This window comes from Mustela erminea, chromosome 8 (assembly GCF_009829155.1).
Source record: "Mustela erminea isolate mMusErm1 chromosome 8, mMusErm1.Pri, whole genome shotgun sequence".
Classification (NCBI taxonomy): Eukaryota; Metazoa; Chordata; class Mammalia; order Carnivora; family Mustelidae; genus Mustela; species Mustela erminea.
The window spans coordinates 43684183-43710187 of NC_045621.1; the positions used below are offsets into that span (position 1 = coordinate 43684183).

General features: G+C 54.1%; 1 protein-coding gene across 2 annotated transcripts in view; it reads left to right on the forward strand.

The window, feature by feature from the left end:
* The first annotated feature begins 1661 nt into the window (after window positions 1-1661).
* The window catches only part of MLPH (melanophilin), a 42745-nt gene continuing 18401 nt past the window's right edge, over window positions 1662-26005 (forward strand). The window contains exons 1-6 of one of the 2 annotated variants that reach the window (XM_032355275.1): window positions 1662-1948; window positions 8685-8814; window positions 21849-22070; window positions 22201-22313; window positions 23462-23500; window positions 24951-25054. In XM_032355275.1, the coding sequence (XP_032211166.1) occupies window positions 8705-8814; window positions 21849-22070; window positions 22201-22313; window positions 23462-23500; window positions 24951-25054 (588 nt within the window). In that variant the 5' untranslated portion in view covers window positions 1662-1948; window positions 8685-8704. The remainder of the gene's footprint in view (window positions 1949-8684; window positions 8815-21848; window positions 22071-22200; window positions 22314-23461; window positions 23501-24950; window positions 25055-26005) is intronic. The other variant, XM_032355274.1, reaches the window with a different exon arrangement.

A 26005-nucleotide genomic window follows, 5' to 3' on the forward strand; every position in this document is an offset into this window, starting at 1 on the left:
CCATGTACTTAACCACCCACAATAATTCTGGAACAATGCACAAGACCCCATTAACAATGACTGCCTTTGGGGAGTGGGACTGGGAGCAGGAACAAGAGGGAATTTGACTTTTCATTTTATACTGTTTATATTCTTTGCCATACATCTTTATCATGTATCATCACGTATCGCAGCTGTACATTCTTTATAACACTCATTTAAGTAAATAAACACTAAAGTATACAAAAAAAAAAATTAAACCCACTTCTGCCCTTAAGGAACTTACAGTTCTGAGGCCAACTTTTAAGAGATGCATTAATTTTACAAGCAATGGTAAATATATGGTAAGGAAATGAAAAAACAGGAATGGGCTCCCATGGGCTAGGAAAGCTGGGCTTTAAGTTGCACTATTTCCACAGCTTGTGCACTCATGTGCCCACACACACACACACACACACAAAGACACACACACCCAGTTGAAGATGTTTGGTGAGAGCTCCTATCCTGAAGCAGCCCAAGGGCCTGAAACACCCAATTTCACTTGCGGTGCTTCGCCAGGCAAACACTAACTGCAACAGCGTTTTGTGGCTTTTGAAAACTCGGTACAAATTATCCAATGTGACATGGCAATGATCCCATAAGGTCTAGTTTCCTTGTCTGCAAAACGAAGATGGTGGTGTGTTTTCACCTAATACCATCTATTATGTATTGTTAATTATCCTATCACCATTTTGTAGCTATGGAAACTGAGTTTAAAAGGTAGTTCCTGCGGCGGGGAGGCGGGGAGGAGGCGGTGTACTTTTCATTCCAGTGTTTTTTAATGACAAGGGAGAAGGAGGAGGGGGCACCAGCTCCGGAAGAGAGAGGGGAGAGAGGGAAGACGGTGGTCCCCGAACTGTCCCTGGAAATTCCGAAGCACAGGTGGCTGGGGCTGGTGGCGGCGCTTGGGACAGCTGGGTTTGAAGCGGTCCTGAGCTCCTAGTCCGGGCAAGGAGGGTGCGGGGAGGTCGGGGGATGTTTGCCCCGACCGTGTCCTCCGATGGCACCCCGGCTGGTCTGTGCGTCCCATCTGCTGACTCTGCCGAGAGCCGCGACAGTGCAACCCGGTCCTCGGTCCTCGGTGCAGGACGGTCCTCGGTTAGGCAAGGCCTCGGTGCCGACCCCGCGCGGGGGATCCTGGCGCTGTGGGCTTCCCGGCCCAGGAGCTTCCCGACGCCGGGCAGGATGCAGGGCGGCCAGAGGTACGGGACCTGCGCGACGAAGCCCGGGACCCCAAGTCCTACTCACCAATTGGCATTCCCGCTTATTAGTCGGTGGCTTTGGGTAAAGCTCTTTCCTGAGTCTCAGTTTCCCCATTGGTAAGGCCAGAGTAAACCGCGTTCCCCTGCAGAATTGGGTAGGAATTTAAAGAAGGGCCGCGCGCTCCGAGGGCGTGTTCAGGCGACGGTCCCCTGGCCCTGAGGGTAGGGCCAAGTCAGCAGCAGCACCCGGCGAAGTCAACGCAACTCCCGGGTGTGGGCTCAACCCTCCCCTCCCCGCCGCCACCTTTCTCCCAGAGGTTGGCTTGGGGCGCGGAGTCTGGCGTGCTCCCCGGGTCCTGGGCCACCCGCGCCACTCGCACCACTCGCGCTCCGGCCTTTGCGCGCCACCCGGAGGCTCTCCCGGAGCTGGGCGGGACCGGGGGACGGGGGGCGGGGTTCGACCCACGTGACCCGGCCCGCTGCACCCGGACCTAGCCCGCACCCCGCGGGCCGCGCAGATCAGGTGCTCTGCGCCCCGCGCCCTGCCTCGCCCCCCTGCGCCCTACCTGGCCCAGTGCTTCCCGCGCCCTCCCTGGCCCGGACCATCCTGCTTTGCCCCAGAGCGCCCGGACCCGACGCCCTACCTGGTCGCCTGCCTTCCTTCGCCGGACCAGAGAGAGCAACCCCGGGAACAGGGCCAGGGCCTGCCCGTCCCTAGAAAGCAGCTGGTGAGTGCAGTCAGAAGGGGGAACGGCGAGGCCAGTCCGGGTGGTGCCCAGGACTGGGGGCCCAGGCGTAGGGAGGGTCAGTGGTGCTGTGTGCAGCTCCGAGTGGTGAAAATACCCCAGTGCGGGGGTGGGGCTCCCAGACCCTGGTCCAGGCTGTTGAGGAGGGCGCTCCCTTTCCACCAAACCCAGGTCTCACGGATACCCTGATCAGACTACTGGGTTTTCATGGAGCCCATTTTGGACAAAACAGTGCTTTGAATCACAGCCTACTGTAGTCCGAGCGCGGACAGGGCTGAAGTTTCGGTCAACGGAGGGGACCCAAGGCTGGATTCCCAGGGGCCCAAGGCCTTCTGATGAAAGTCTTCCACCTCCACTGCGGGGCTGGTTTTGGGGGAAAGAGCCATGATGATGTTTTGCCACGGGAGGGGGTCCTGACCTTCCTCTTGCTTTCCAAAAGCCCAGCTTTATTATAGTCATCTTACAGAGAGCACTCCCCGCTTCAACCCACCCATTCGCCTAGTTCCAGAGATAGCCCCCCCCCCCCCCCGCAACCCTGTGGACGATGGGCGTGGTGTAGTGGACACAGGACCCAGGTCCTGGCTTGAGCTAACCCTCCCTTATAAATCCCCTATAGTTTCCCAGGCTTAGACACTTGTTTCCCACTAACCTTAACCCAGTATTGAAAACTCTATTTTCAGCTGGGCATCTATTTTTTCTTTTAATGTGGTGTGTTTTTTTTTTTTCAATCATATATACATATTTTTTTCTGAGAGGTCTGGATGGTATTGGGGGAGGTGTGGCCCACACGAGCCCACTATATGCCAAGGCAGGCACTGGCTGTGGCTGGGAGGCCCGCAGAAAGGGCAAGGGCTTGCCGCCCGTGGGGAGCGTTGGATCCAGCTCGTTCACCTCTTTCCTGGACGTCCCTGCCTCCACGTCATTGTTGGGCCACTCAGAGGACCCTAGCCAAGCCACAGCTTTCCTTGGCAAAAGCCCCATCCCCTTCCAAATCCCCACGGCCTCCCCCGCATCCAAAAATTGGGCACAGTGGTAGATGCTCTGGAGGATTGACTGAGGACAGTTCCAGGATCACGGAAGAGACGTCAGTGGGTCTTACTGATTAAGACATTAGAGACTGAGACATGAAAATCAGCTGAGTGGGTCTGCTGGGGGGCTTGGGGTGGTAAGGAGGTTTCAGAGCCGTGAAGGCTAACGGGAAAGGTGACTTCAGTGCCCTTGAATGACAACATGGTGCTTGCTTGTGTGTGTGTGAGCCCACATGGTTGGGTCAGCCTTCTGAGGCTGACTATCTTGCTTGAGAAGCAACCCCTGAGGGAAAGCTCTGCCCCTCCCCCCGTCCTAATGCCTCCCCTTTCTCTAATATTCAGGCAGCTTGCAGGGCTAGAGAGGGCTGGAGAGCTCCTGGAGGCCAAACCTGCCCATGACCCAGAAGGGAAAGCTGAGATCCAGAGAGGCGGGAAGTTGACCTAGGTCACAGGGCCAGCTGGTGCCTGCACCAGGATGGGACCCCAGCTCCTGACCCTCGGCCCTGTCCTCTCTCTGCAGCCTCACCCCTCACCCATTCTTCCTGCAGACACTGGGGCTGAAGCTTTAGCTGCACATGCAGAAGCTGCATCTGTGTATAGATGACAAGTCTCATCAGCAACCTCCCAGAGACCTGAGAAAGCAGAGAGAAGGGACAGGTGCAGGTGGGGGTGGGCAAGCTATAGAGACCTCCCCCAGTGCAGTTGCTGCTGAAGCAGCAGCACCTTGAGTGGGGGTCTGGGGAAGCTTCTGGGTAGAAATGCGCTCATTTTGCAGCTGACAAGGGCTGGGGCAAGGTTTGGCTACAGAAATAGCCACACCCGCCCGCGCAGAGGGTGGCATTTGGGAAACAGCCAGCAGGGTCAACACCAAGGGCCCCACAGCTGGCACGTTTGCCTTCCTTTGGGAATGTGTCTGCACCTTTATCAGCAAGGACACCGCCGTGGCCTCGACTCTGAGTCAGAAAGCCTTTCTGCCTCCTTTGGGAGTTGGGCATTTCTTGACAAACTTGGACTTGTTTTCCAGCTTTATTTGCTCAGGGCAGGTGACCGCTCATAAGCGCCATTGTTCCAAGGCTCAAAGGGCAGCTGACCCAGGAGGCTGGTCAAGTCAAATGTCCTGTAGGAGGAGCCCCCACCCACACTTCCCTTGAACTTGGCCAGACTACGAATGCAATTCTTTTTTTTTTTTTTTAAAGATTTTATTTATGTATTTGACAGATAGAGATCACAAGCAGGCAGAGAGGCAGGCAGAGAGAGAGGAGGAAGCAGGCTCCCCGCTGAGCAAAGAGCCCTATGTGGGGCTCGATCCCAGGACCCTGGGATCATGACCTGAGCCGAAGGCAGAGGTTTTAACCCACTGAGCCACCCAGGCGCCCCCGAATGCAATTCTTGAACAGAGAAAGAAACACGACGCACCATTGAAATTCAGTGGTCCACATCTGGGATATACCCGTGGTGTAAAACCCATTCCATGGTCTTTGCAACTCTTTTATCACCACGACACCCTTGCTTTTCTCCATTACAACTACAAAACCATTAGGGAGGGCTAACCGTCTCAGAGATTAAAAAGGTGATTAAATCTGAGCAGTGGAACGGGCGAAATTGAAAGCATTTCATGCAGGAACCTCATGACTTGGAGCCCGGCGGAGTCAGCCCTCCCCGCCACACATGCCCTGGGAGGTTTCCCTGGGAGGGAGCAGGGACAAAAGCAGCCCCTCCCCTGGGTGGTGGGTGGGTCCACAGGCTCTCTGCCCTCATGCTCCCCCAGGACTGTTGTGGGTAGAGGGGTTCCAGGGGCAGATCGGGGTCTCAGGGAGCAAGCACAGTGTGTAGTGATGGGAGACAGATAATTAACTAAAGGGCTGTCCCCTCTTTGAGCCCATTTGGTTCCACAGTGTGGCTGTGCCTCCCAGGGGGCTGTCCACAACAGCGTTATCAGCCCGAGGCAAGCCACAGGGGGTGCCAGCAATGTCTCCCCCAGGTCCCAGTGACTTTTGGTCTGTGCATTGTAAATGCTCAAGTCGAGAAAGTATTGTCCATGCAATTTAGGGTTACTTTCTAAAGATAGTGTTCAAAAAGCACTAAAAGCCTCCTCATGTCCTTAATTCACTAAGTGGGAAGACTCAGTCACGGTAGATGCAGACTCGGGTCCCAGGCCCTTGGCTCTCAGCCCCTGGCTGCGCCGGGAGCCTCTCCCTCCATTCACCCCAGAGCATGGCACAGCCTCCTACAGGCGGATCCAAGCTTTGGAATCCCTCTTCCTTCCCTCCTCTCCCCGAACCTCTGGCTCTCCTGGAAGTTGGGTCAGAGCTCAACATAAGCACTAAGCTCAATTTTTCAGGTGATGTCCAACCGCATGGTGCTTGGTTTGGCTGGGTCAGATCCGTGTTTTCCACAATCTAGATCACGTCCATTCTGGCTTTTTAAACAGTATAGTGAACATAGGTCATTTCCCATGATAACTCAGTGTCACGATCAGAACTTCCAAGGGGGAGCTAAGCCACGGTGCCACCATTTCTGTAGAAGCAGGTGGGGCCGCTTGTTGCTCTCGGCCTCCTGGTCCCCCCTGTGCGTATGTCAGCCTGCTTCTGAGGGGCTCACCTGGTCTTGGCGGGCACCCCTCTACCAGAGGTGTCCAGACCCTCCAGGTCCAGCGTGCATCTGGTCCCCGGGGCCTTGCTGCCCCAAGAAGCCCTCCTTATGAGCAAGAAGCTCCCAAGAGAAAGAACAGTCTGGGGAGGGGGCGCCCCAGGGAGGGGAGAGGAAGGATGTGGGAGGGGAGGGGGGCCATGTCCTCAGCGTCAAGGGACTGTTCTGGCAAGCTAGGGGCCTTCCCATCCGTCCACTTACCAGCCACTGAGCATGCTCTTGGCTAACTAGGCTTGCATGGCAAGAAGAGTATTCTAGTTTCCTTTTGTTTTGCCTCCCTCCCCCACCCCTCACTAAGTTTCTTTTTTTTTTTTTTTTAAGATTTTATTTATTTATTTGACAGAGAGAGATCACAAGTAGGCAGAGAGGCAGGCGGGGTGGGGGGGAGCAGGCTCCCTGCTGAGCAGAGAGCCCGATGCGGGACTCGATCCCAGGACCCTGAGATCATGACCTGAGCCGAAGGCAGCGGCTTAACCCACTGAGCCACCCAGGTGCCCACTATCTAAGTTTCTTAAAGGAAGCCTGGAATTGTGTCTCTTTGGAGAGGAGACAGTGGTAATTAGTCAGCTGACGGTCACGGCTCTCTCACCATGAATGTGCTTCTTAGGATACAATTTCTTTTTCAAAACTGGTTTGAGAAAAATGAATCAACCCCAGTCATCCACCAAGAAAGAACTTTTTCTTCCAGTTTTTCAAAAACCAGAAATCGTGTATTCTAGAACGGCAACAGGGAATTTTGTTTTAACGCTTTCTTGTCCAAAAATCTAAATTCAGCTGTTGATGAAAATAGTTTGAATGAGTCTGGCACATTGAGGCGACTTTGGAACGCATCATTCACAGCATCATGCTCAAAGGGGGAAATACTGAGGATTTGGTGCAAAAAAATGAAGAAATTATTTCTCACCGATTTAAGGCACAAGTCAGGGAATATTTTAGTTGAGGGCCATGAGAGCTCTGGGGAAATTTTCGTTTTAGATGGTATCTGGATGCTGCCCTGAAAAGGTCACTTGACAAAACTGACCCCTTGTAAAACAAATCGGAGTCCATCCCTGGCCCAGAGCAAGTTTGTTGATGTCTCCATGATGAACGTTCACATGGTCCGCAGCACTGGAAGAGAGCTGCTCCCCAGAATTCAGAAGCAAAATCAAGTTTTCAGTCAACTTAAAGAATTCCCAGGGAGAGCAGACAGACGGGATCCCAAGAAACGGGCTTCAGACCCCACTGAAGCCTTGTTGAAGTCACACAGAGATTCTCAAACTCTGTTCCCCCCGGCACAACTGTCACCCGACCCACATCTTCCCCTGAGCCTTGGTGCCTAGAGAAGAGCTGACATGAGTGGGGCAGCCTCGTCCTTGGGCCGAGGGGCAGTGTGCAGGGGGTCAAAGCACTGGGAGCCCAGAACAGTGCCTGCTGCATGCCAGGCAAAGGACAAAGGCTGTCCCTCCTGGAGCTTGACAGGGATGGACGGGACAGCGGCAGTCACAGCAGAAGGTGCGAAGAAATGTTCAAAGGATGGGTATGATGGGGTGAGCAGGGTGGTCCCCGCTGGGACCTCTGGGAAGCTCCCCCAACCCTGCTTGCTCAAATCCCTGGGCAAAGTCCTCCCTGGTGTGGTAATACCTCAGTGTCATGCCCCGTGTGATGGCAGCATTGGCATCTGTGAGGCCCTTGTGATTTCTCTGTGGGAAGACCCAGCAGGAGGGCCCATCCGTCCCCGTTCTCTGCTCAGCCAACCCCTCAGCGTCCCTGCCCTGCTTCACTAGAGCTTTCCGGCTCAGAAGGGTCCCAGGACCAGCAACATCGGCCCACTCCTGTTTGAACATGACCCCCAACCCCGGGAATCTCATTAAAACACAAATTCTGAATCAGGAGGTGTGGGGCAAGGCCTGAAAATCTGTCCAGGAGGCACACTGTTGTTGTGCTTTGGGGTTTTTTTAGATTTCATTTATTTATTTGAGAGAGAATGTGAGAGCCCAAGTAGGAGGAGTGGCAGAGGGAAAAGGAGAAACAGGGTGCCTGCTGAGCAGAGATCCGGACACCGGGCTCCATCCCAGGACCCTGGGATCATGGCGAAGGCAGACAGACACTTAACTGACGGAGCCACCCAGGCACCCCATATGAAGCACTTTGAACAGCATGCAAGGTTCTAAGGTTCTACTTATCTTGGCTTTTGGCATTTGGGTTTTCCTTCCTTGCCCTTTTAGCATTGACTTGGATCTGGCTTATCGTCTACAAATAGGACATAAAATGACCTGAAGTTTCCTTCCTGGCCAGCAGGTGACCTAGAATCCGGGTGTCACACAATGTTAAGGGCCCTTAATTCTGTTAAGCAGTTGAATGAAGTCAGGATTTGGAGGGTGAGGCAAGGATGTCAGGGCAGCCCGAGCTGCCGGTGAAGCCAGCGTGCGCCCGGGTTGGAAGCTCGGGTCGACCGAGCTCCCGCTGACCTTGCTGCCCAGGGGCTTGGTACTCCGTCACTGGCCTGCACTTCGACTCACCATGGGAAGAACGCACATCCCCCTCCCCCACCCCACAGACACTGTAACCTCACAGGCATCATACCAGGGCCACCTCTCAGCAGGCCAGGGCGCGCACTGGCCGACTCCACACCTTGACCAGGAATCTGGGGAGACATTTCCTCTTTTCCATGGTGTTGCTCCCCCAGGAGTTCTAAGGCAGAAGCCGCAGGGATGAAGCGCATCTCCAGCATTTCCCCAGCATTTCTGGGGTTCCCGTGGCAGAGCATGGCCCGGGGATGGGAGAAAGCGGGATGCCCCTAGATACTGACATCACCGGCATCATGTCACAGCGGAAGGACAGAGGGCCCCGTGGCTAAGCGTGTGAGTCCCAAGGGTGCAGGGATTTCACACATAAGTATGACACCTTTAAACTACACAAATTGGCCTGTTTTAGAAAAACGTTCCACCCAGGTCCAGACAAACTGCCCAGAACTCCGTGTATTCTGCTTTGCCTCTTACTTTGTGGCTTAGCTGCTGTCCACAGGCTTCCGGGGTGACCACCGATGATACTGTCTTTTCCAGGTGTGACCCCGACAAGCAGGATGGGGAGAAAACTGGATCTTTCCAAGCTCACGGACGAAGAGGCCAAGCACGTCTGGGAAGTGGTTCAGAGGGACTTTGATCTGAGAAGGAAAGAAGAGGAAAGACTGGAGTAAGTGTGTGGGGCCGAGCCCCTCTCTCCGGCGTCCTCTGCCGCGGGGGGAGGGGGTGCCTCGCGGGGTGCCCCGGGACGGGCAGACAGCAGGAAGCATCAGTGCAGGACACGGGATGGGAAGCCGGCCGCTGGGAACCGTCCCCCTTTCTGGGCTTGGCTTCCACCTAATTGAAACGAGGGGATCTGACTTTCTAGCCTGCGTTTAGGTGTTCCCTGAATAGTCCTATTTCCTGTTGACCCAGCTTCAGGGTCACCTTGTCTCCTGAGCCTGGTGATGCTTCGGCCGTGGCATAGCAAGCTAGAGGTGATAGAATAGGGAAATACCCAGAAGGCCGGAATGGAGCGGTTTTAGGACCAAGACTGGCTTTGTCTGTCTTTCCAGAGTGCTGGGTGGCACCCATCCTTGAACGGGCAGCCATGGGTGGAACCAACACCCTCCGCCGTTATTTACCCCCCACCCCACCCCACCCCCATAACACTTAGCTGTGCCCTGTGCGCCTTTATCATCCTTTCTCGGTGACCGTGGGGGCGGGTAGTCCTATCAAGGGGACACTGCAGCAAAGATTCAGGGAGGAGGGGGTCAACAAAGCAGACGCCTGAAAGGGCACTCTGGGCAGAAGCAGAGAGCGGGTAGGAGGGAGTGGGTGCCAGCGTGTGGGGCCTGGCAGGCGTCTGTGCGACCCGGGCCTACTGAGTCCCAGCCGCTGTTAAGCAGGGGATGAGACCCGGCTTCTGCTCCGCTAGCCGTGGGCTCCCGACGAGCGGTCAGGTGGACTTTGAGGGCAGAGCCAACAAGTCTGCCCACACCCGCATGCATGGGTGCCAAGGGTGACTCCAGGGTCCTGGCCTGAGTAGCTGGGAGGCTGGGTGGTCACCGCCTCCCCAGTGGACGGCAACGAGGAGCAGGTTTGGGGGAACCAGGAAAGGGTTCAGACACATTGCAGTTAGGTTGTCTGTGGGACATCAGATGGACAAGTGGATGCCGCGTGTGTCGGCTGGGAGCTCAGAACGGATTGTGGACTTCTCACCAATAGCTGGTATTTGTGTCAGCTTCCTGGGGCTGTTGTCATCACTGTAAATTTAGTGGCTTACCACGCATACATTTCTCCTGGTTCTGGAGGTCAGAAGTCTGAGCATCAAGGTGTCAGCAGGCCTGTGTTCCCTCTAGAAGCTCCAGGGAGGAATCTTTGTCTTTGCTTTCCCCAGCATCCAGGGTACCCGCACTCCCTGGCCCCTGGCCCAGCCTCTGTTCTCTGGGCGGTCAGCCTGGCACCCAGCCCTGACTCCACTTTCCCCCTCCTTATCCCTCTGCGCCTTGTAAGGACCTGTGATGACACTGGGCCCACCCAGAAAATCCAGAGAAGCCTGCCACCTCAAGACACCTGACTTCATCCCGTCTGCACAATCCCCATATGCACGGTCCCAGGAACTAGGAATGTACACAGTTTTCACATGGGAGGAGCATTACTCGACTGACCCCAGGGTGTTGTCACCAAGCAGAAGGAGATCCCCCTGCAGGAGAGAGTCCAGAGCCCCCAAGGAGACAGAGAAGGATGAGCATTGAGGGGACCTCTGGGTCCGCATACAGAACAAAGTCCCTGACAAAGGACCAGACACTCAGGGAAACAAGCATGGTGACAGCGGGGAGGGGTCCTAACGTGCCCACACTAGACCTCATACTGCAGCCCTTGGCAGGTCTGGACCTGACCCGACCTCCAAGTCCCATGCAGGGGCCGGAGCTGCCTGCCCTCGCTCTGTCCCGTCTCCCTCTGCCTCCGATGACCCCGCTTTGCCACATGCTGAAGTCCCTCTCTCTTTCTCTTCTTCCTGTGAACACTGCAGCATCCTCTCACTCTTACCAGAACAGCTCCCCGTCCTGGTCATGACCTCTGGGCCCTGAGAGGGGCCACAATGTTCGTGCCAGCAAAACCAGCCTGCCCCTCCCTCTTGACAGCGCCCCCGTCCCCAGAGATGGACCACACCCTGCCTGCAGGTAGCCCAGCTGTTGTCCATGTGTATTTTAAGTGTAAATGGAAACACGGGTAAATGTGAAGGAGGGGAACCCAGCTCCCAGGGAGCAGAGGGAGGAGCCCCTGGGCCAGGTCGCAAGAGGCAGTCTCTGTCCCGGAGACTCGTGAGCTGGGCTGCTCCTCCTTGGTGTAGACAGCTGAAGTGGGTCTCACAGAAACCCCTGTGCTTATTGCATGAAGGTGAGTCCCTTCTGACATCCAACATTCCTCACTGTCAGAGTCCTCGGGGCTGTTCACATTGCCAAGAGGAGCCAGGCCCAGCTGGCTTGTCGATGCTGTTGCAAACAGAAGGCTCCTACAGCAGTGTGAACCGTGATTCTCCCTGTCCTGGGTACAGCCTATGGCCCAGGCCAGACCCCCAGGACAGATACGGTCAGGGTGCCCCCCTCACTCAGGAGTGCCTGATGCCGTCTGCTCAGAAAAAGATAGTTCTGGAAGTGGGAGGCAGGGGTGTGGGGGGATGGGCCCGCTCTGCTGTGTCGACTGGGCCTGCCCTGTGCTTGGGGTGGGCTTGTCAAATGTCCCCTCCCAGACCAGAGACTGCCTGGGGGACATTAATGCCATAGAGTGTTGTCCCACCTCTGGAAATGTGATCTGCTGTGAGGCCGTTTCGGGGAAGGGCTGTGTCACAGTAATGTTGAGCCAAGGGTGGTGAAGCCCAGGGCCATTACCGTGACCGGTTCTGCGGCACAAACAGGGAAATAGCAGGTGATACGTTTGGGAAGAAAAGAGTCATTCTGGGAGGGAGGAGGAAGAGAAGGGCTTTTATAGCTCTTACCATTTTTGATGGTTTCGTCTCTCGTTCACTGTGCTGTTAGCTAAATATGCAACAAACTAAAGCCATCTCTGACCATGAGGAACATTTGCTGCAGTGTCCCGCTGACCCTAGGCCACCGCCGGACCCGGGCGTGTGGTCCCGAGGCAGGGGGGTGGACACGATGAGCATCATGAGGTCAAGACACGTGGATTGAATTTCAACCCAGACAGGCAGCTCTGCTGGGAAGGGACACGGCTCAACCAGCCTAAAAATAGACACTGGGTTCCTGACACCAGAATTGGTTCGACAGAGCGGTTCACCGTCATGTCAGCACTCTAATTCTCTGATCTTTGAACCAGCTGAACAGAGAAATCATGGTCCGATGACCACGAGCTGGTGGCTGTGACCAACCAAGCACCTTAGGAATCGCTCGGTTGGGTTTCTGAAGTCTTTGCATCTCCAGAAGGAATGCCAGATGGAAGGCTCGGCCCAAGGAACCAGCCACAGCCACTGATAGAATCGAGTGAATGGGGAAACAACTGTGAAACCAAGAAACGTGTTCACTAAATGAGAAGAACTTTCCTATCCCAAATACACATCAGGAGGACACTGCATACGGGCCTGACTCGCCGGGAGCAAATCTGGCGCGGCCATTTGCTAAATGACCACTGCATAGACCAACTGGAAAACAGACAACAACAGTATTTCTTTTAATATTTACAAGTTAACAGAAACGTGTATTAGGTGTATTTCTCCCCAGACATGGAAGCAGGAGTCCACTGTAAGGATCCAGCACCTGCTGGATCAAACTGAAGGAGCAACACACCGTTGGGTCTCCTCTGTCAAAGCACGTGACAGATGAGCTGGCCCAGGTCGCTGATACTTGGGCGGAGTGACAACACAGATGCCGCTCCTCCGAATCAACTGGATGGAGTTTTCCTAGGGTCTAGCTCCCCTAGGAAGCAGACACACGGAGTGGCAGACATACCCGAATGGGTGGCTTTCCTTGCGGGCTCTTTCAGGAAGTGGACAAGAAGGGAGGAAGCCATGCCATCTTTGGCACATAGAAATCTGTAGCACTGTAATTAAAGTGATCCTTCACAGATGTCACCAATTAAACAATATGGAATTAAAGTGATCCTTCACAGATGTCACCAATTAAACAATATGGAAAAGTCTGAAATACAGCAGTGTGTATAACAACTTCTGCTACAACAAAGGTAACGTTTCATACCAGTAGGAAAGGTTAGTCTGGGGACAGTTGACCACCAGCAGGAGTGAGAGTTAATCTCGGATTTTTAATTGAAATGTTAAAAACATGAGCCATGTAACTAGGAATATTCCTGGGAGAGAATACGGATAAATACGTATAGAATCTTGCAGTGAAAGAACCAACATATGGCAACGCAGGGAGAAATTAGAACAAAAACAATTGGTAAGTATTGACTAAATAAATGTGTACATACAAAATTTTGAAAAAAAAATTAATTTTTAAAAAGAAGAAACAGTATAACAGAAATGGCGAGGATTCCTATCCTTGATATATAAGGGGCTTCTTAAAATCAAAAAGACAAGTAAGTTTTCCAAATTAGAAAACCACCCAAAAACCCAATGAAATGGGAAAAGGATATGAACAGGAAATTCACCAAAGAAGAAATGCACATAGTCAAGAAAAAAGGTGAACATGGGGCGCCTGGGTGGCTCAGCGGGTTAAGCCGCTGCCTTCGGCTCAGGTCATGATCTCAGGGTCCTGGGATCGAGTCCCATATCGGGCTCTCTGCTCAGCAGGGAGCCTGCTTCCCTCTCTCTCTCTCTCTCTGCCTGCCTCTCTCTCTGTCAAATAAATAAATAAAATCTTTTAAAAAAAAAAAAAAAGAAAAAGAAAAAAGGTGAACAAATAATGCAAGAATAACAAAAGAAATACAAACTAATCAAAATATATCATTTTCACGTATTTCCAAAGATGAATGAGAATCCCAGTAGTCAGCCTGGCTGAAGAGTGTGGGTGAATGCAGGGATACATTAGACCTTTGTGGAGGTCAGTCTGGCATAGCATAGCCAAAGCCCTACAGTGGGGGCAAGCCCTTTGAGCCAGCAAGCTCTTGGCTAAAAGTCATGCAAAGGAGAGGAGCAAGAGAGGATATTGCCTCACAGCAAGGATCGTTAAGAGTGAAGAACTAGAAAGACTCCAATGTCCAAAATTACAAGTTTTCGCCAAGTAACCAGCTTTAACCATGAATTCAACAATGGATCACCTGGAGCCCATTAGAAATAAAGCTGTAGCAATAAATCTTCATGACCAGTTCACAAGGTACCAAGTGGAAAAAGCAGGTGGTGAAAATGTATGGGTTTATGGCATTTCACTTTTTTAAAAAAATGCATAGAAAAGTCTAATAAGACCATAGGCTCTGAGCTCATTGACCTTTTTCTTACTGTATTCCTCCACACTCATATCTGGGGGTCTCCTGCCTTCTGTTTCTTTGCTGATCTTCCTAGACCACCCAGTAATCACGTTCAGAGGCTCGGGGACCCCACCTGAGTCCTGCTCTGTGCACACCCATTCCCTGAGGGTGCACACCAGCACCATGGTTCTGATGCCCCCTGGACCCGCACTGCCCCTTGGACCGAGGAACTGAGCTACGTCTCTCTCCAGAGTGGGGACCAGTAGCCACCTGCACCTGTTAAGCCCTTGAGATGTGCCTGATGCAACTGGGGAACCAACTTTGTCTTTGTTTTTTTCATTGTAACTGGCTGAAACAACCCCGTGTGCTTTGTGGCTACCATATTGGATGGCGTGGGTCTAGACAGCAAATCCCAAATATATGACCTCAGCCAAGAACTGTCTTCTGAACCTTCGAGGCATGTAGACAAATGGCTGCTGAGCCCCTCGGCTGGGGTCTAACCAGCATCTCTAACACAGCGTGTCTAAGACAGGTCTTGATTCCTCCAAGGTCTCCACTTCCCCATCTTGGAGTCAGCCTGGTTGCTGAGGTCAAGTGTCCAGGCCTCACGGTCATTTCCACTCCTTCCTTCTCATCCCACATTTCATGCCTTGATAAGCCTCACTGAGCCAGATGTGGCTCGCTGGCCACACAGAGCTACCCCAGTTCATTCCAGTCCATCTTTCTGCTGGACATCTCCCCCCCACCTCCCTGCCGTGCTGTCTTTCTCCCCATGGCCCCCAGGAGTCACCTTCCCTCCAGGTCTCCCCGTCCCAACCTCCTCACATCACTCCCCTCCCTTCTCAGACATCACCGCCTCAGACAAACCTCCCCAGATTGCTTTCTGAAATAGACCCTCTTCTCCCAATACCATTGCTTTCCGCGTAGCCCACTGGATCTCCCTCCACAGCACTTAGGTCTGAATCTGTCTCCTCACCCATATCTAAGCCCAGGGAGGGCTCAGTTTGGTCCCTAGCACCCAGCCCATTGCCTGACCACAGAAAGACTCACGGCCATCTTCCAGTGTGCACAGATAATGAATGTGCACTTGGGTCTTTTACTATGTTACATCATTTACTCCCTAGACAGGCTTGCCGCTCTGCGGTTCTTATTAGCTGCTATTCCAGGACTGGACACTGAGGGTGGGCCTGTCTGTGAAGAGTGTCCAGAACTGGTTAACTGTGAGACTGTGTAGGGGAGGGTTTTCTGAGTGTTTGACGTTCATCCTCGTGACTCGGGTATTAAGAGGTCTTAGCTACAGAAAAGATACACGTGATTTTTTAACGTCACCTAAGTAGAGACTAGCACTTCAGGAAACCTCCTTGCACGGAACATGCACGGAAGGGCCCAGCTCTTGGACTCCCTCCATCTGGGGAAGAGCCAGGGCCCAGGACACCTGCAGCCTCACCCGACGGACGTGCGCAGCAGAGAGAAAGGGAAGCCTTTGCATGGCATTTCAGAGCCTGTACTCAATGGCCAGTGTGCAGGCTGCCCCTGGGATCCGGTGAGACGCCGAGTTTGCAGTCTGCTGGGCTGCACCCCTGTCTGTGGAGGTGGCCTCTCAGCGGCCTCCGTGCTGGAAAGGACTGGGTCATTGCAAAGCGCAGGGGGAGCGGGAGCGCTCAGCCCAGGTAGTGACTCATGCCCCTGGGCGAGGACAGAGCTTACTGAAATAGCACACCCTGTTTTCAAGGGCACAGCCCAAAAATCAAATATTAGCCGTGTGAGCCGTCCCCAGAAAGGCAAACAGGTGGAACTGTGGGCTCGCAATCTGCAAACAGATCCGGGCTCCTGAGACGCTCTCCGGAAGCTCTCCCTGCGTGAGACGTGGACAGATGAGGCTGGCCTTAGAAATGCTGCCCCCAAGGGTTGTGAGGTCCCCCTAGCTGGGACACCGCCCTCGGCCTGAGGGGCGGGCTTAGCCTGAGAGCGCTGCCCGGACTCCCGCGAGACCAGGGGCCTCTGGCTGTCGCAGCAGCAGACTGGTCGGACCTGTCCTGTTGGCACACATCCTGTGGTCAGTCCCAAGGACTTCACAGAGCATTAGTGAGTTTCTGTTTCCCGTCATTATCCTTCCTGGTAATTATTCACACACTTGGGACTGTAGATCCACACACTTGCTCTTCGACTGTCCTCCTTCCGTCGCGACTAACCGTCCTGCTGAGTTTGGCCTCTGTGCTTTCAATAAGTTGGCAACCTGATTCTGGGACTCATCGGCCCCAGCACCGCCTTCCTGCGCTCACACCTGGGAATCGTCACTCCGTCGGGAGCACATCTGCCGGTTATTTTCTCAGGAAGGGCACGGCCTATGGAGTGGACGTTTGGGAATCTCTGCTGGGAGTAAGGTCTCCGCTCACCCACTCTCCCTTCGGAACTCTGGCAGAATAACGAACCCCTAGAGATGCCCACCTCCCGACGCCCAGAATCTGTGACTGGGGCAGGTTATGGGGATACGCCGGCAGGTGCAACAAAGGCTGCTAATCAGCCAGCCTGGACATGGGGAGACGGTCCTGGGCTCCCCAGCTGGGCTCGGGGTGATCACCAGGGTGATCAAAGGAAGTGGAGAGGCAGGACAGGGCTGGGAGGGGCACCCCACCACCTGGGCTGGCTCTGAAGGGTAGAGGAAGGGGCCTCAGGCCAGCAATAATGCCCTCGGGATGCTGGAAAAAGCGAGAGAACAGATGCCACCCCATCCCCTCAGAACGTCCCGGAAGGAGTGCAGTCCTGCCAACACCTTGATCGTTGCCCCGCGACAGCCACGTCAGATGTCTGACCTCCAGAGCTATTGGGTAAAAAGGCCGTGTCATTTTAAGTCATGAAGTGTGTGGGCATTTGCCCGAGCAGCAACAGGAAACTGCCCTGTGGCCTCCAGCTTCCTCTCTCCGCCTCGCAGAGAAGCACCTGCCTGCCGACTCCTGGCCCCCCCTTGCCTCATCCTAACTGAGCCGTGCAGGTTGTCCACCTGCCCTGCGGTCCTCCAACTCCTGGTCTGAGGACCCAGCTCCTTTTCTTCTCCCCCTTGGAGAGTTTTCCTGTATTCCAGTGTTCGCCACTTCCGTGGCACAGTCAAAACTCACAGCCACCGAGCTGTGTGGAGAAGAGCGGTTCATTAGTTTCCCATCTGAGATTGTTCATGGGTCCTCATGGCCTGAGTAGAAGGAGCCTTCAGCTTCCTCTCTGGTGTCTGACACTCTGCTCTCTTCCTCTGACTCTTTATGGCTTAGTCTTAACTTTCTTTTTATCGTCCCCACACCCCCTGCTTTGGGTCCTCACGGGGACAGAGCTGCTGGGATCTTGGCTGTAGGCACTGCCCATGGGCTCCTTTCTGGTCCCTGAGACAGAGTGGAGGGTCAGGTCTGCTTCCAGAATGAGGACCTTGGCTCGTGAATCATCCTGGCTGGGCATTGGGAGGGGCTGGCTCGCCCCACTGAGATTCCTGGTCCCTGGTGTCAGTCTCACGTGCTGTGGCTTCTCCCAAGCCCAAGACTGCCAGTCCCCGGGCTTCCCAGCACCTCATGCTGTCCTCCAGGGACAGGGTCTAAAGATCACCTAATCCAAGAGCCAGAAGCAGAAGCTGCGGTCCAAGCTCATTCCTCTTTCAGTGGCTGCTGGGGGACACAGGTGCGTGGCCACTGTGTGCTCCTCCCTATCTGATCCTAGAGGGTGCACCACGCACCCTGGGTCCTAGGCTGTCCCCCGTACTCACATGTTTCCACCGTACTCCCCTCCGGACTCCCAACCTAAGAAAGGGAGAGCAAGGACATGTGGGTCTGCCCTCTTCATTTGCTCCAGCCCCTTCCATACCCAGTTGTGGCCAAGAGGGGACCTCGCTTCCCCTGTCCCATCTTGAAAGGGCATTCCTTGCACCAGACTCATAATGTCCTGCAAGGCCACTAAGCCTGTCTTGAGGACAGCTGGCATCTCCCCTCTACTCTGGGCTCCAGATGTTGGCACCCCAGAGCAAGCTGGAAGTCCGCGGGCAGAGCACGGTGCTGTGGGTTTCTGATCCCAGGGTCACCCCTCTGTGGAGCTTCTGCTCCATCTGTCCCTGATGCCACCGCACGTGCCCATCCCTTCAGCCCTCTGCTCTGCATCGGCGGCCGCAAACGTGCTCCGGAATCAGCTGTTCTCAAACATGTTGGCCTCAGAGTCCCTTTACATTCTTAAATCATTGAGCACCCCAAGGGGCTTATGTTTGAATGGATTATATAAGTCAATATTTACCCTATCAGAAATTAAAACCAGGCATTTTTTAAAATATTCATTGATCCATTGAAAAATAACAACAGTAAACCCCTTATACGCTAAATGTAAACGTTTTTATGAAACATAACTTTTTCCAAAACAAATGAGAAGACAGGCATGTTCTGTGTTTTTGGAAATCCCTTCCATGTCTGGTGTAATAGGAGATGGTTGAATTCTTGTTTGGGCTTCTGTTTTGAATGCATTGGAATATGTTGTTTTGGCTGAAGTATTTGAAGAAAATCTAGCTTCGTGTTGATGTGTAGTTGGGAAAAGGGGGTGGGTTTGGGGGGTCTTGCCAGATGATTACAGATGCTGTGTTTTCATATTACTGGGGAACCCAGCAACTGGGGTTTCTTAAAGTAGTTAGACAGTGGGATCTGAACGCGTATCAGTGAACCAAACTCCATTGATCTGTCCTACACTCAGATCCCATCTTGTATCCTTGTGAGGTTCTGTCACACCATAAACAGTTTCCAAATGGTGACACATTTCATCATATGCCGAAAAAATCACATTGATTATCTTCACCACTGATCTCATCAGCAGCCTCTAGGTGACAGACACTGTCAGGCACATGGTGGCAGACATAAATTTCCCAAGGTTCTTCTTCATGCTCGAAAGCTTGAGTTTTGTCATAGGCCACAAATATCACCACTTGTTTTCCTAGCAGTGACGAGCTCACTGTGTTCATTTCTAAGAGAACGTCTGGCCAACACACAAGACAGAAGAGTTTAGCTTCCTGTTGTGCTTTTGAGTAAAAATGATGCTTCGTGAAAAAAAATTCTAGTTCATGTTAGAACTCCAGCAACTGGCTGCCTCCTTACGTCAAGACCCCGGTCGTGCTTCAGGTTGGAACGGAAATGCTTTCAATGTGAGCTGCTCGTTTCTTCACGTGGGGTATTACAAAGACACGGCTCAAGGGTCAAGGTTAGTAAGATGAGTAACTTATTGTGGCATCAAGGACCTGCCTCTAATCAGGACGTACTTCATCAAAGACATGCTCTTCTTTAACCTTGTGACAAATACCGCAGGTTGCTGGTTCGGTTTGTGCCTCTGCCTTCACCCACACTGAAGTCCTAGCTGTTCGGCCGCCATTGCTTCCCCGCTACCGGTGCAGGAGTCAAAGGCCAAACAAGAGAAGTAACATCTCAGCATTGTTGTTAAAATAGTTTTGACCTTGTGGACCCCTTAAAAGATCTTGAGACTCTCCAGAGGTCTCTGGACCACACCTTGAGAACCCCTGTTCTAAATTGTGGCACACAGTATGTGCAGGGGTCATTCCGCCTGTCTTCCTCCTATTGTGAGTTTCCATCCCTTCCCATCTTTGTTGGGGCCATCTCTCCTCTACCTCAGTGAGCATAGCCTGTGGTCTTTCCATCTCAGCCTGATTCCTTCTTTATTTCCTCCTCTCTCTGAATCGCAGGTAACTCACAAGCACGCTTGTTTCAAGTCTTCTTCCAGCTCTGGCGGTCGCTCACAAACAGGGTGTTTTCTCCCTGGGGCTGACTTGAACTTAGAGCTGCGTGTTGGTCTTTTGCCTGCTGATGCAGCCATTGTGGAGAGACATCTGGTCGACCCCATTTTGCAACAAGCAGAGTGTGTGCATTATTCTGCGCCCCCCCCCCCCCCGCACCTCCTCACCATGCAACTCCAGATCAGGGTGATTGACCCTGGAATATGTCAGTGTCCAGCTGCCACCCGCATGGCTCTTATCTCAGAGGACTTCTGGTCCCGGGATGTGGTGTGTCCTACAGGCCCCCATCCTTCCTGCTGGGCTGGAGGTGTGGTTCTGCCTGGATGCAGAATAAGGGCCACTCCGCTGGGAGAGAGGCGAAGGGTAGTCTCTAGATTTTCTAGCTGATCCAGATACTGTCAAAGTGGAAATGGAGGAGGTCAAGAGACCCTCCCCACTGGGGTCCAGGTCCCTGTGCTCCCAGGCTTGAAGCAAAGATGTCAGTGCAGCTTTCTCCGTGGATGACAGCCCTGCCCCTAGACTGCGGCCATCAAGAGGCTATGTTTGCTTGGTTTTCAAAGCTGAGGCTAGAGTTTTGTTTGTGGGACCTTCCATAGTGTTTGAGCAACAAGCGGAGAGCAGGAAATCAGAGAAGTGCAGACAATGCCACTTAAAACCGGGAGTCCCGTCCCAGAGCTTCCTAGAAGAGCTCTGGGGTATCACCGTCGGAAACCACAGGCCCCGAGTTCCCACAAGACAGTGGCTCCCGGGTCCGTCTGATTTTGTCATTAAGAATGGATTAAGTAGATCCCTTTGAAAACTAAAAATACTGCATTTGGCAGACATTCTCTAAAATCCAGAACAGAGGGAATGGGTCCATGACGTGGAGGGGACATTTCCCAGTCGGTTCGATTTGGTGAGCCTACCAGACGGGTCTGGTGGGCCCGGGGGGTGCTGTGGTTTTCCCAGGACAGCCCAGTGCTGGATGTTTCCTGCACCAGACACCTCCCAGAGGAGGCCAATTCAGGCTTGCTGTGTGGGAACAAACTGGGGGGAGAGGGTGGGCAGTTCAGCTTGCTCACCTATTGGAAGGGGCCCCGAACTGTTTGCAAGGAGATATCTCCCGTCTTTGTCCCCAGGACTCTGTGTGACCTCCTGAGGAGAGTGCCCAACCCCCACTTGCCTGGCGTCTTCCCTCCACACAGAACCATTAGCTCAGGCCACAAGGCAGAGCAGGGCCTCAGAGAGAGGAGCACTGCCTTGCCCTTGTGATGAGCTTTATCTCTGCCATCTCTGTGGCAGCGCTGACCTGCCCATGAACAGCCTGGACTTTTTTCTTTTCTCTAACTTCCTCTCAAACAGCTGGACTGGGCAACAGATTGGAGTTGGGAATAATCCTGTGGCCAGACCAGGTGCACCTGGCCGTGGCCCTGCTGGGCTCCCCAGAGCCGCCAACTTCACTCTGCTGTAAGGAACATTGGACCCCCCGGTGCTAGGGACTGCTAGGCCCAGCCTCATCTGGTGAAACGGGGTGCTGGAACACAGTCTCTGAGCTCTGGGCTGTGCATCAGCAAAGCTCCGGGCTCCGTCTCCAAGCTGGGGTTCCGGAACTCTGTCCCTCCTCTCTCCATTATGGGTTATGTGAGGTGGTGAGGACAAGCGGTGGCAACTGTCCCAGCCTGTGATTCTGAGCCCTGATGGGTCGTGGCCCTTTAGCACTGAAAGTCATGGACATGCAGCCTGGAAGAATGTCAGATTGTGAAGAGGCACGGAAATGTTTAAAGGCAACTTCATTTCTGTAAAAATAGAGTTGTTTCAATTCCAGTACCCTAACTGCACATGTTTGACCCCAACTTGCTGGGCTTCCGCCCCACCCCGCCCACCCCCCCGGGAAAGAGCAGGAGCATGGAGCTGGCCCTGCAGACAGTGAGGGCTGCCTGGAGGTGACTTACCTGTTTTCTGTATATGAGAAAGTTCTATGTGTGTGTGTGTGTGTGTGTGTGTGTGTGTGTGTTCTTGCACATCCATGCGTGTAAGCACTTAAAACCTATTGCAAAAACAAGGCAGGTGTCTCAGAGATTTCTTGTTTCTGATATTTTCCCAAGGGAGTTGAAGGGCCGGATTAAGAAAGAGAGCTCCCAGAGAGAGCTGCTTGCTGACACAGCGCACCTGAATGAGACCCACTGTGCCCGCTGCCTGCAGCCCTACCGGCTCCTTGCGACCCCCAAAAGGCAGTGCCTGGACTGTCACCTCTTCACCTGCCAGAACTGCGGCCATGCTCACCCGGAGGAGCAAGGCTGGCTCTGTGACCCCTGCCACCTGGCCAGGTGAGTCATGGCCTGACATCCGAGGGACCCTGTGGGTACCAGGGCCCGATGGGTCTCCTGGGGGAGGGGGCCTGGCTGAAGAAGGGTGGGCATGGACGTATGCCTCGGCCTGAGCCCCCTGTCTCTGCAGGGTTGTGAAGATTGGCTCTCTGGAGTGGTACCACCAGCACCTGAGAGCCCGCTTCAAGCGCTTCGGGAGTGCCAAAGTGATCCGTTCCCTGTGCGGACGGCTGCAGGGGGCAGGTGAGGAGCGTACCCCTCCCCAGCCTCGCTCTTTGTTCCCATGTGTGTTTCAGGTTTCAGGACCAAGTAGATCCTTTGGAATGGGTGTGTGCCCCTATCAGGCCCTCTCGGGTGTTTTGTACGAGGTTGGCTGCTTTCTGTGGCCCCCTGGGAAGTCCTGAATGCTGTCGACACCCAAACTGCTTGAAATCCTACCTTTCAAGGCTTCCTAGCAGGTTGAGAACTCATAGCTAAGGTCTCGAACTCAGTGACTAGTCAAGTAACCAGGCTTTGGTTAATAGAGCAGGTTCTCCAGGCCCTTCCTCCCTGGGCGTCTGATTTGGGGCCTGGATCTTCTCATTTCCACAAACATTCCCTGTGCATCTGATGGGCCGAGGGGTCTTCCTGCAGCTGGAGGTCTGGGCCCCGCCACAGGGCTCAAGGGTGAGAACCCCAGGGAGCAGGGCAGAAAGCCACACTGCAAAGTGTTTGAGAAACTCGACCCCAAAGGCGGTCCTGTTCACAGAGGCCACGTTGGAACCCCTGAAGACCTAGTATTGCTCTGGGAGGTGCCGATTCCAGGGACTGGGCCGGCTCAGGAATCTGTGTCTTACGAAAGATTGTGGGGATTGTGAAGCCCAGCCGAGGTCCGGAGCTCCTGGAGCCAACACCAACCCGCACCTGCCGATTTCAGAGTTGTCAGAGTTGTCACCACAAGGTGGCACTGTGGGACAATAGGAACCCTGACTCCCCGCTGCTCCCAACTGGTCCCAGAGTCCTTGGGATGGTGCCCAGGCTGGATTCTCCCCCAAGGGCACCTGGGAGCACAGTTCACTGAGTCACAGAAGGTGCGGGGAAGAAAAGTCGTGTGTGTGTTTTCAAGTAGTCAAACTGAAAAAATAGAAATGATTGAAGTTACTGTTCTGAGGCCTGGCCGGCCAGGGCCGAATGCAGACTGGTCAGCTAGGGTGGGGGATGGGGGTGCAGGGGGTTCTCCCGGTAAACCTGCAGAGCAACCGGGGCGTTTCCCAAGGCCGCCGCAGCAGGACGGGCGGATGCTACAGGAGACGGCCGTCCCAGGTCCGAGAAGGAAATGAGAGGAAACCGGAGCTAAAACACGCGGTCTCGGGGGGATGTCTTTCTTCCCAGCGCTTTTCCTTTGGTTCCAGGTTTACCTGACAGAGCGCGAGGCTCGCCTGACATCCACAGTAAGTCCTCGGAGCTCGTAGGGCTCGTGATTTTTTCCTCCTCCCTATGAGAGCGGCTGAGAACTATCTTCCGTGTCAGGATCAGGGACCGTCCTTCGGGTTTGCTAAACCCTCATCCCAAGTGGAGAGAGAGATGTAAGGAGTCAGTGATCAAAAGGGGCACAGAGCCCCTGTTCCTGTTCAGTTCTGGGGGCAGCTCCATGCTGACGGGCCACACGCACACCCACATACATACGCACACACACAGACACACGTGTGTGCCCCAGGCCTCTGGGAGCCATGCCCACATTCCCTGCACGCAGGCAGAGCTCAGCTCAGTGTCTTCTGTCTGGTGGTTTGGGGTAAGTCTCCTCAAGATTCACAGTCCAGAGAATGAAAATAATCAGCCTGTCTGCCCGGTGCATGGGTCCTAGTGTGGGGGCCCGCTGCACGGGGCACTCTCAAGTACAGTAAATGCCCGGCTCGTTCACACTCGAGACCTCCCCTGACCCAAAGGTACAGGGAATGAGGGCTGGGGGGTGTGCAGGGGCAGCCCGTGTGGGCCCAGCCCAACAGCCCACGTGCCCCCAGTGCAGGGATGTCCTCATGGCCCTTGAGGGAAGGTCGACGATCCATGCTCTAAAACCCCAGAGCTCGTTTCCTGGCGGTCTGGAGACCTAAAGGAAAACAGGGGCCAGGTTCGTGTGAGTGGGGAAGCAGAGGGAAGAGGCTGTGATGGGGCTGCCCCGGTGCTCAGGTGAGGCAGGGGGCCTGGAGGGTGGAGGAGGGGTGGGCGCCCTGGGGCTGAGGCTCACCTCCTTCCAAGCTATGTCTGCAGACTGCAGATAAACTCATGAGATGACTGTTTGAGAAAACGTGATTTTGCTCTCAGCCTCCTTCACCCACCACAAGGCCAGGGATGTGGATTACCCGAGAAGGAGTCCCTGAATGGAGGACAAAGGCCCGTTGGCATGATCCCTGACAAAACTGATACAGAGTAGTCGTTTTCTTCTGGGGTTCAGACCAAGTCTAACTGATGCTTGGATAGGTATTTGGAAGGCCAGCAGATGGTTTTGCCTGGATGTGTCATGGTGGGTGGATAGGTGGACACGTTTTTGCAGAATGCATGAATGAGTGGATGGATGGATAGTTGGATGGAAAGTGGATGAATGGGTGGTGGCTGGATGAGTTGTAGGTAAGCAGGTGGGTGGGCAGATAGGTGGGTGAGTGGATGGGTTGTAGATGGTCGGGCTGGTTGGATGGACTGGTAGGTGGGTGGATGGGAGTGGGTAGATGGGTGGTGGGTGGGGGGTTGGGTGGATGAATGGGTAGGTGGGTGGATGGGAGTGGGTAGATGGGTGGTGGGTGGGGGGTTGGGTGAATGAATGGGTAGGTAGATAGGTGAGCAGGGAATGAATGGGTGGCCCCCAATCTCTCTCCCCGGGTTGAGTCACGCGTGCGTCTGTTGCAGGTGGGCCTGAGGCAAGCGCTGGCGAGGGAAGTGGAGATAGTGAGCAGACAGATGAGGATGGGGAACTGGGCACAGCAGCCCAGGCCCAGCCCACTGGCAACAAAGTAAGTCTTCCCTGGTCACCTCCACCGATCCCCCAGCTGGAGCCTGGGGTTCTGATGTCCTAAAAACCTCAGTGTTCTCCTTGACTTTACCGGTTACCGTAGCATGAGCACAGAGACCCTACCTCCCTGGCCGTGCCCGGAGAGTGTCTGAGACACCGAGCACCAAACGGGATCATGCCTTCAGCACGTGGTCTCACCATAAGAAACCCCAGAGCAAACTATGGGGCGGACAGAGCCCTCAGGAAGCCTACCCGACCTGTCCGGTCTGGGTCCCAAGAGCACGCTCTGAGGTTGTGAGGGCAGGCAGGGGTCGCAGAGGGCACCCTGCTGTCTTGCCAGGTGGCTTTGGTATCCTTCAGGGAAGAGAACCTCTTTGACTCCCCTCTGAACATTTTACTCTTTTTACAGCCAGCCATAAGCCTTGCTTTTAGGTTCATTTCCATCTTATTTCACTTATTTCACTTATTTCGTAACATGTTTTTGATGACAGACAAATGGAGTACCCCCCGGGGTTTCTGGAGATTGGAGGGGGGAATGACAGAAGGGGAGCCGTTTGGGGCGGGGGAGACAAGGAGTTTAGTTGGAGACACCGGGAGGAGACCAGGATCCATGACATTCAGTTCTGGCCAGGTCTGCCCAGTCTACAGGGAGAAAATTGTAGACGTGCCACTCAGAGAGCTTAAATACTAGCCAGTGTCTGGAATATTCCCTATATCATGCCATTAAAGCATCAAGATTAGCGTGAGGGAGGATTTCAGTAGGTGGGTGCTGTTCATCTGGACAACTTGGAGTTCTCCCCCACCTCTGGGACCTTGCAGGGGGTGCCCCTCACCTGCCTGAACCATCTGTCCCCCACCTCTCAAGGGAAAGAAGTATCTGTGAGCCCCAGAGGAGCCTGCCTGTGCTCCCCGCCCCCCATCCCAAGGCTGCCGTGCCCTCGGCACATCGGAG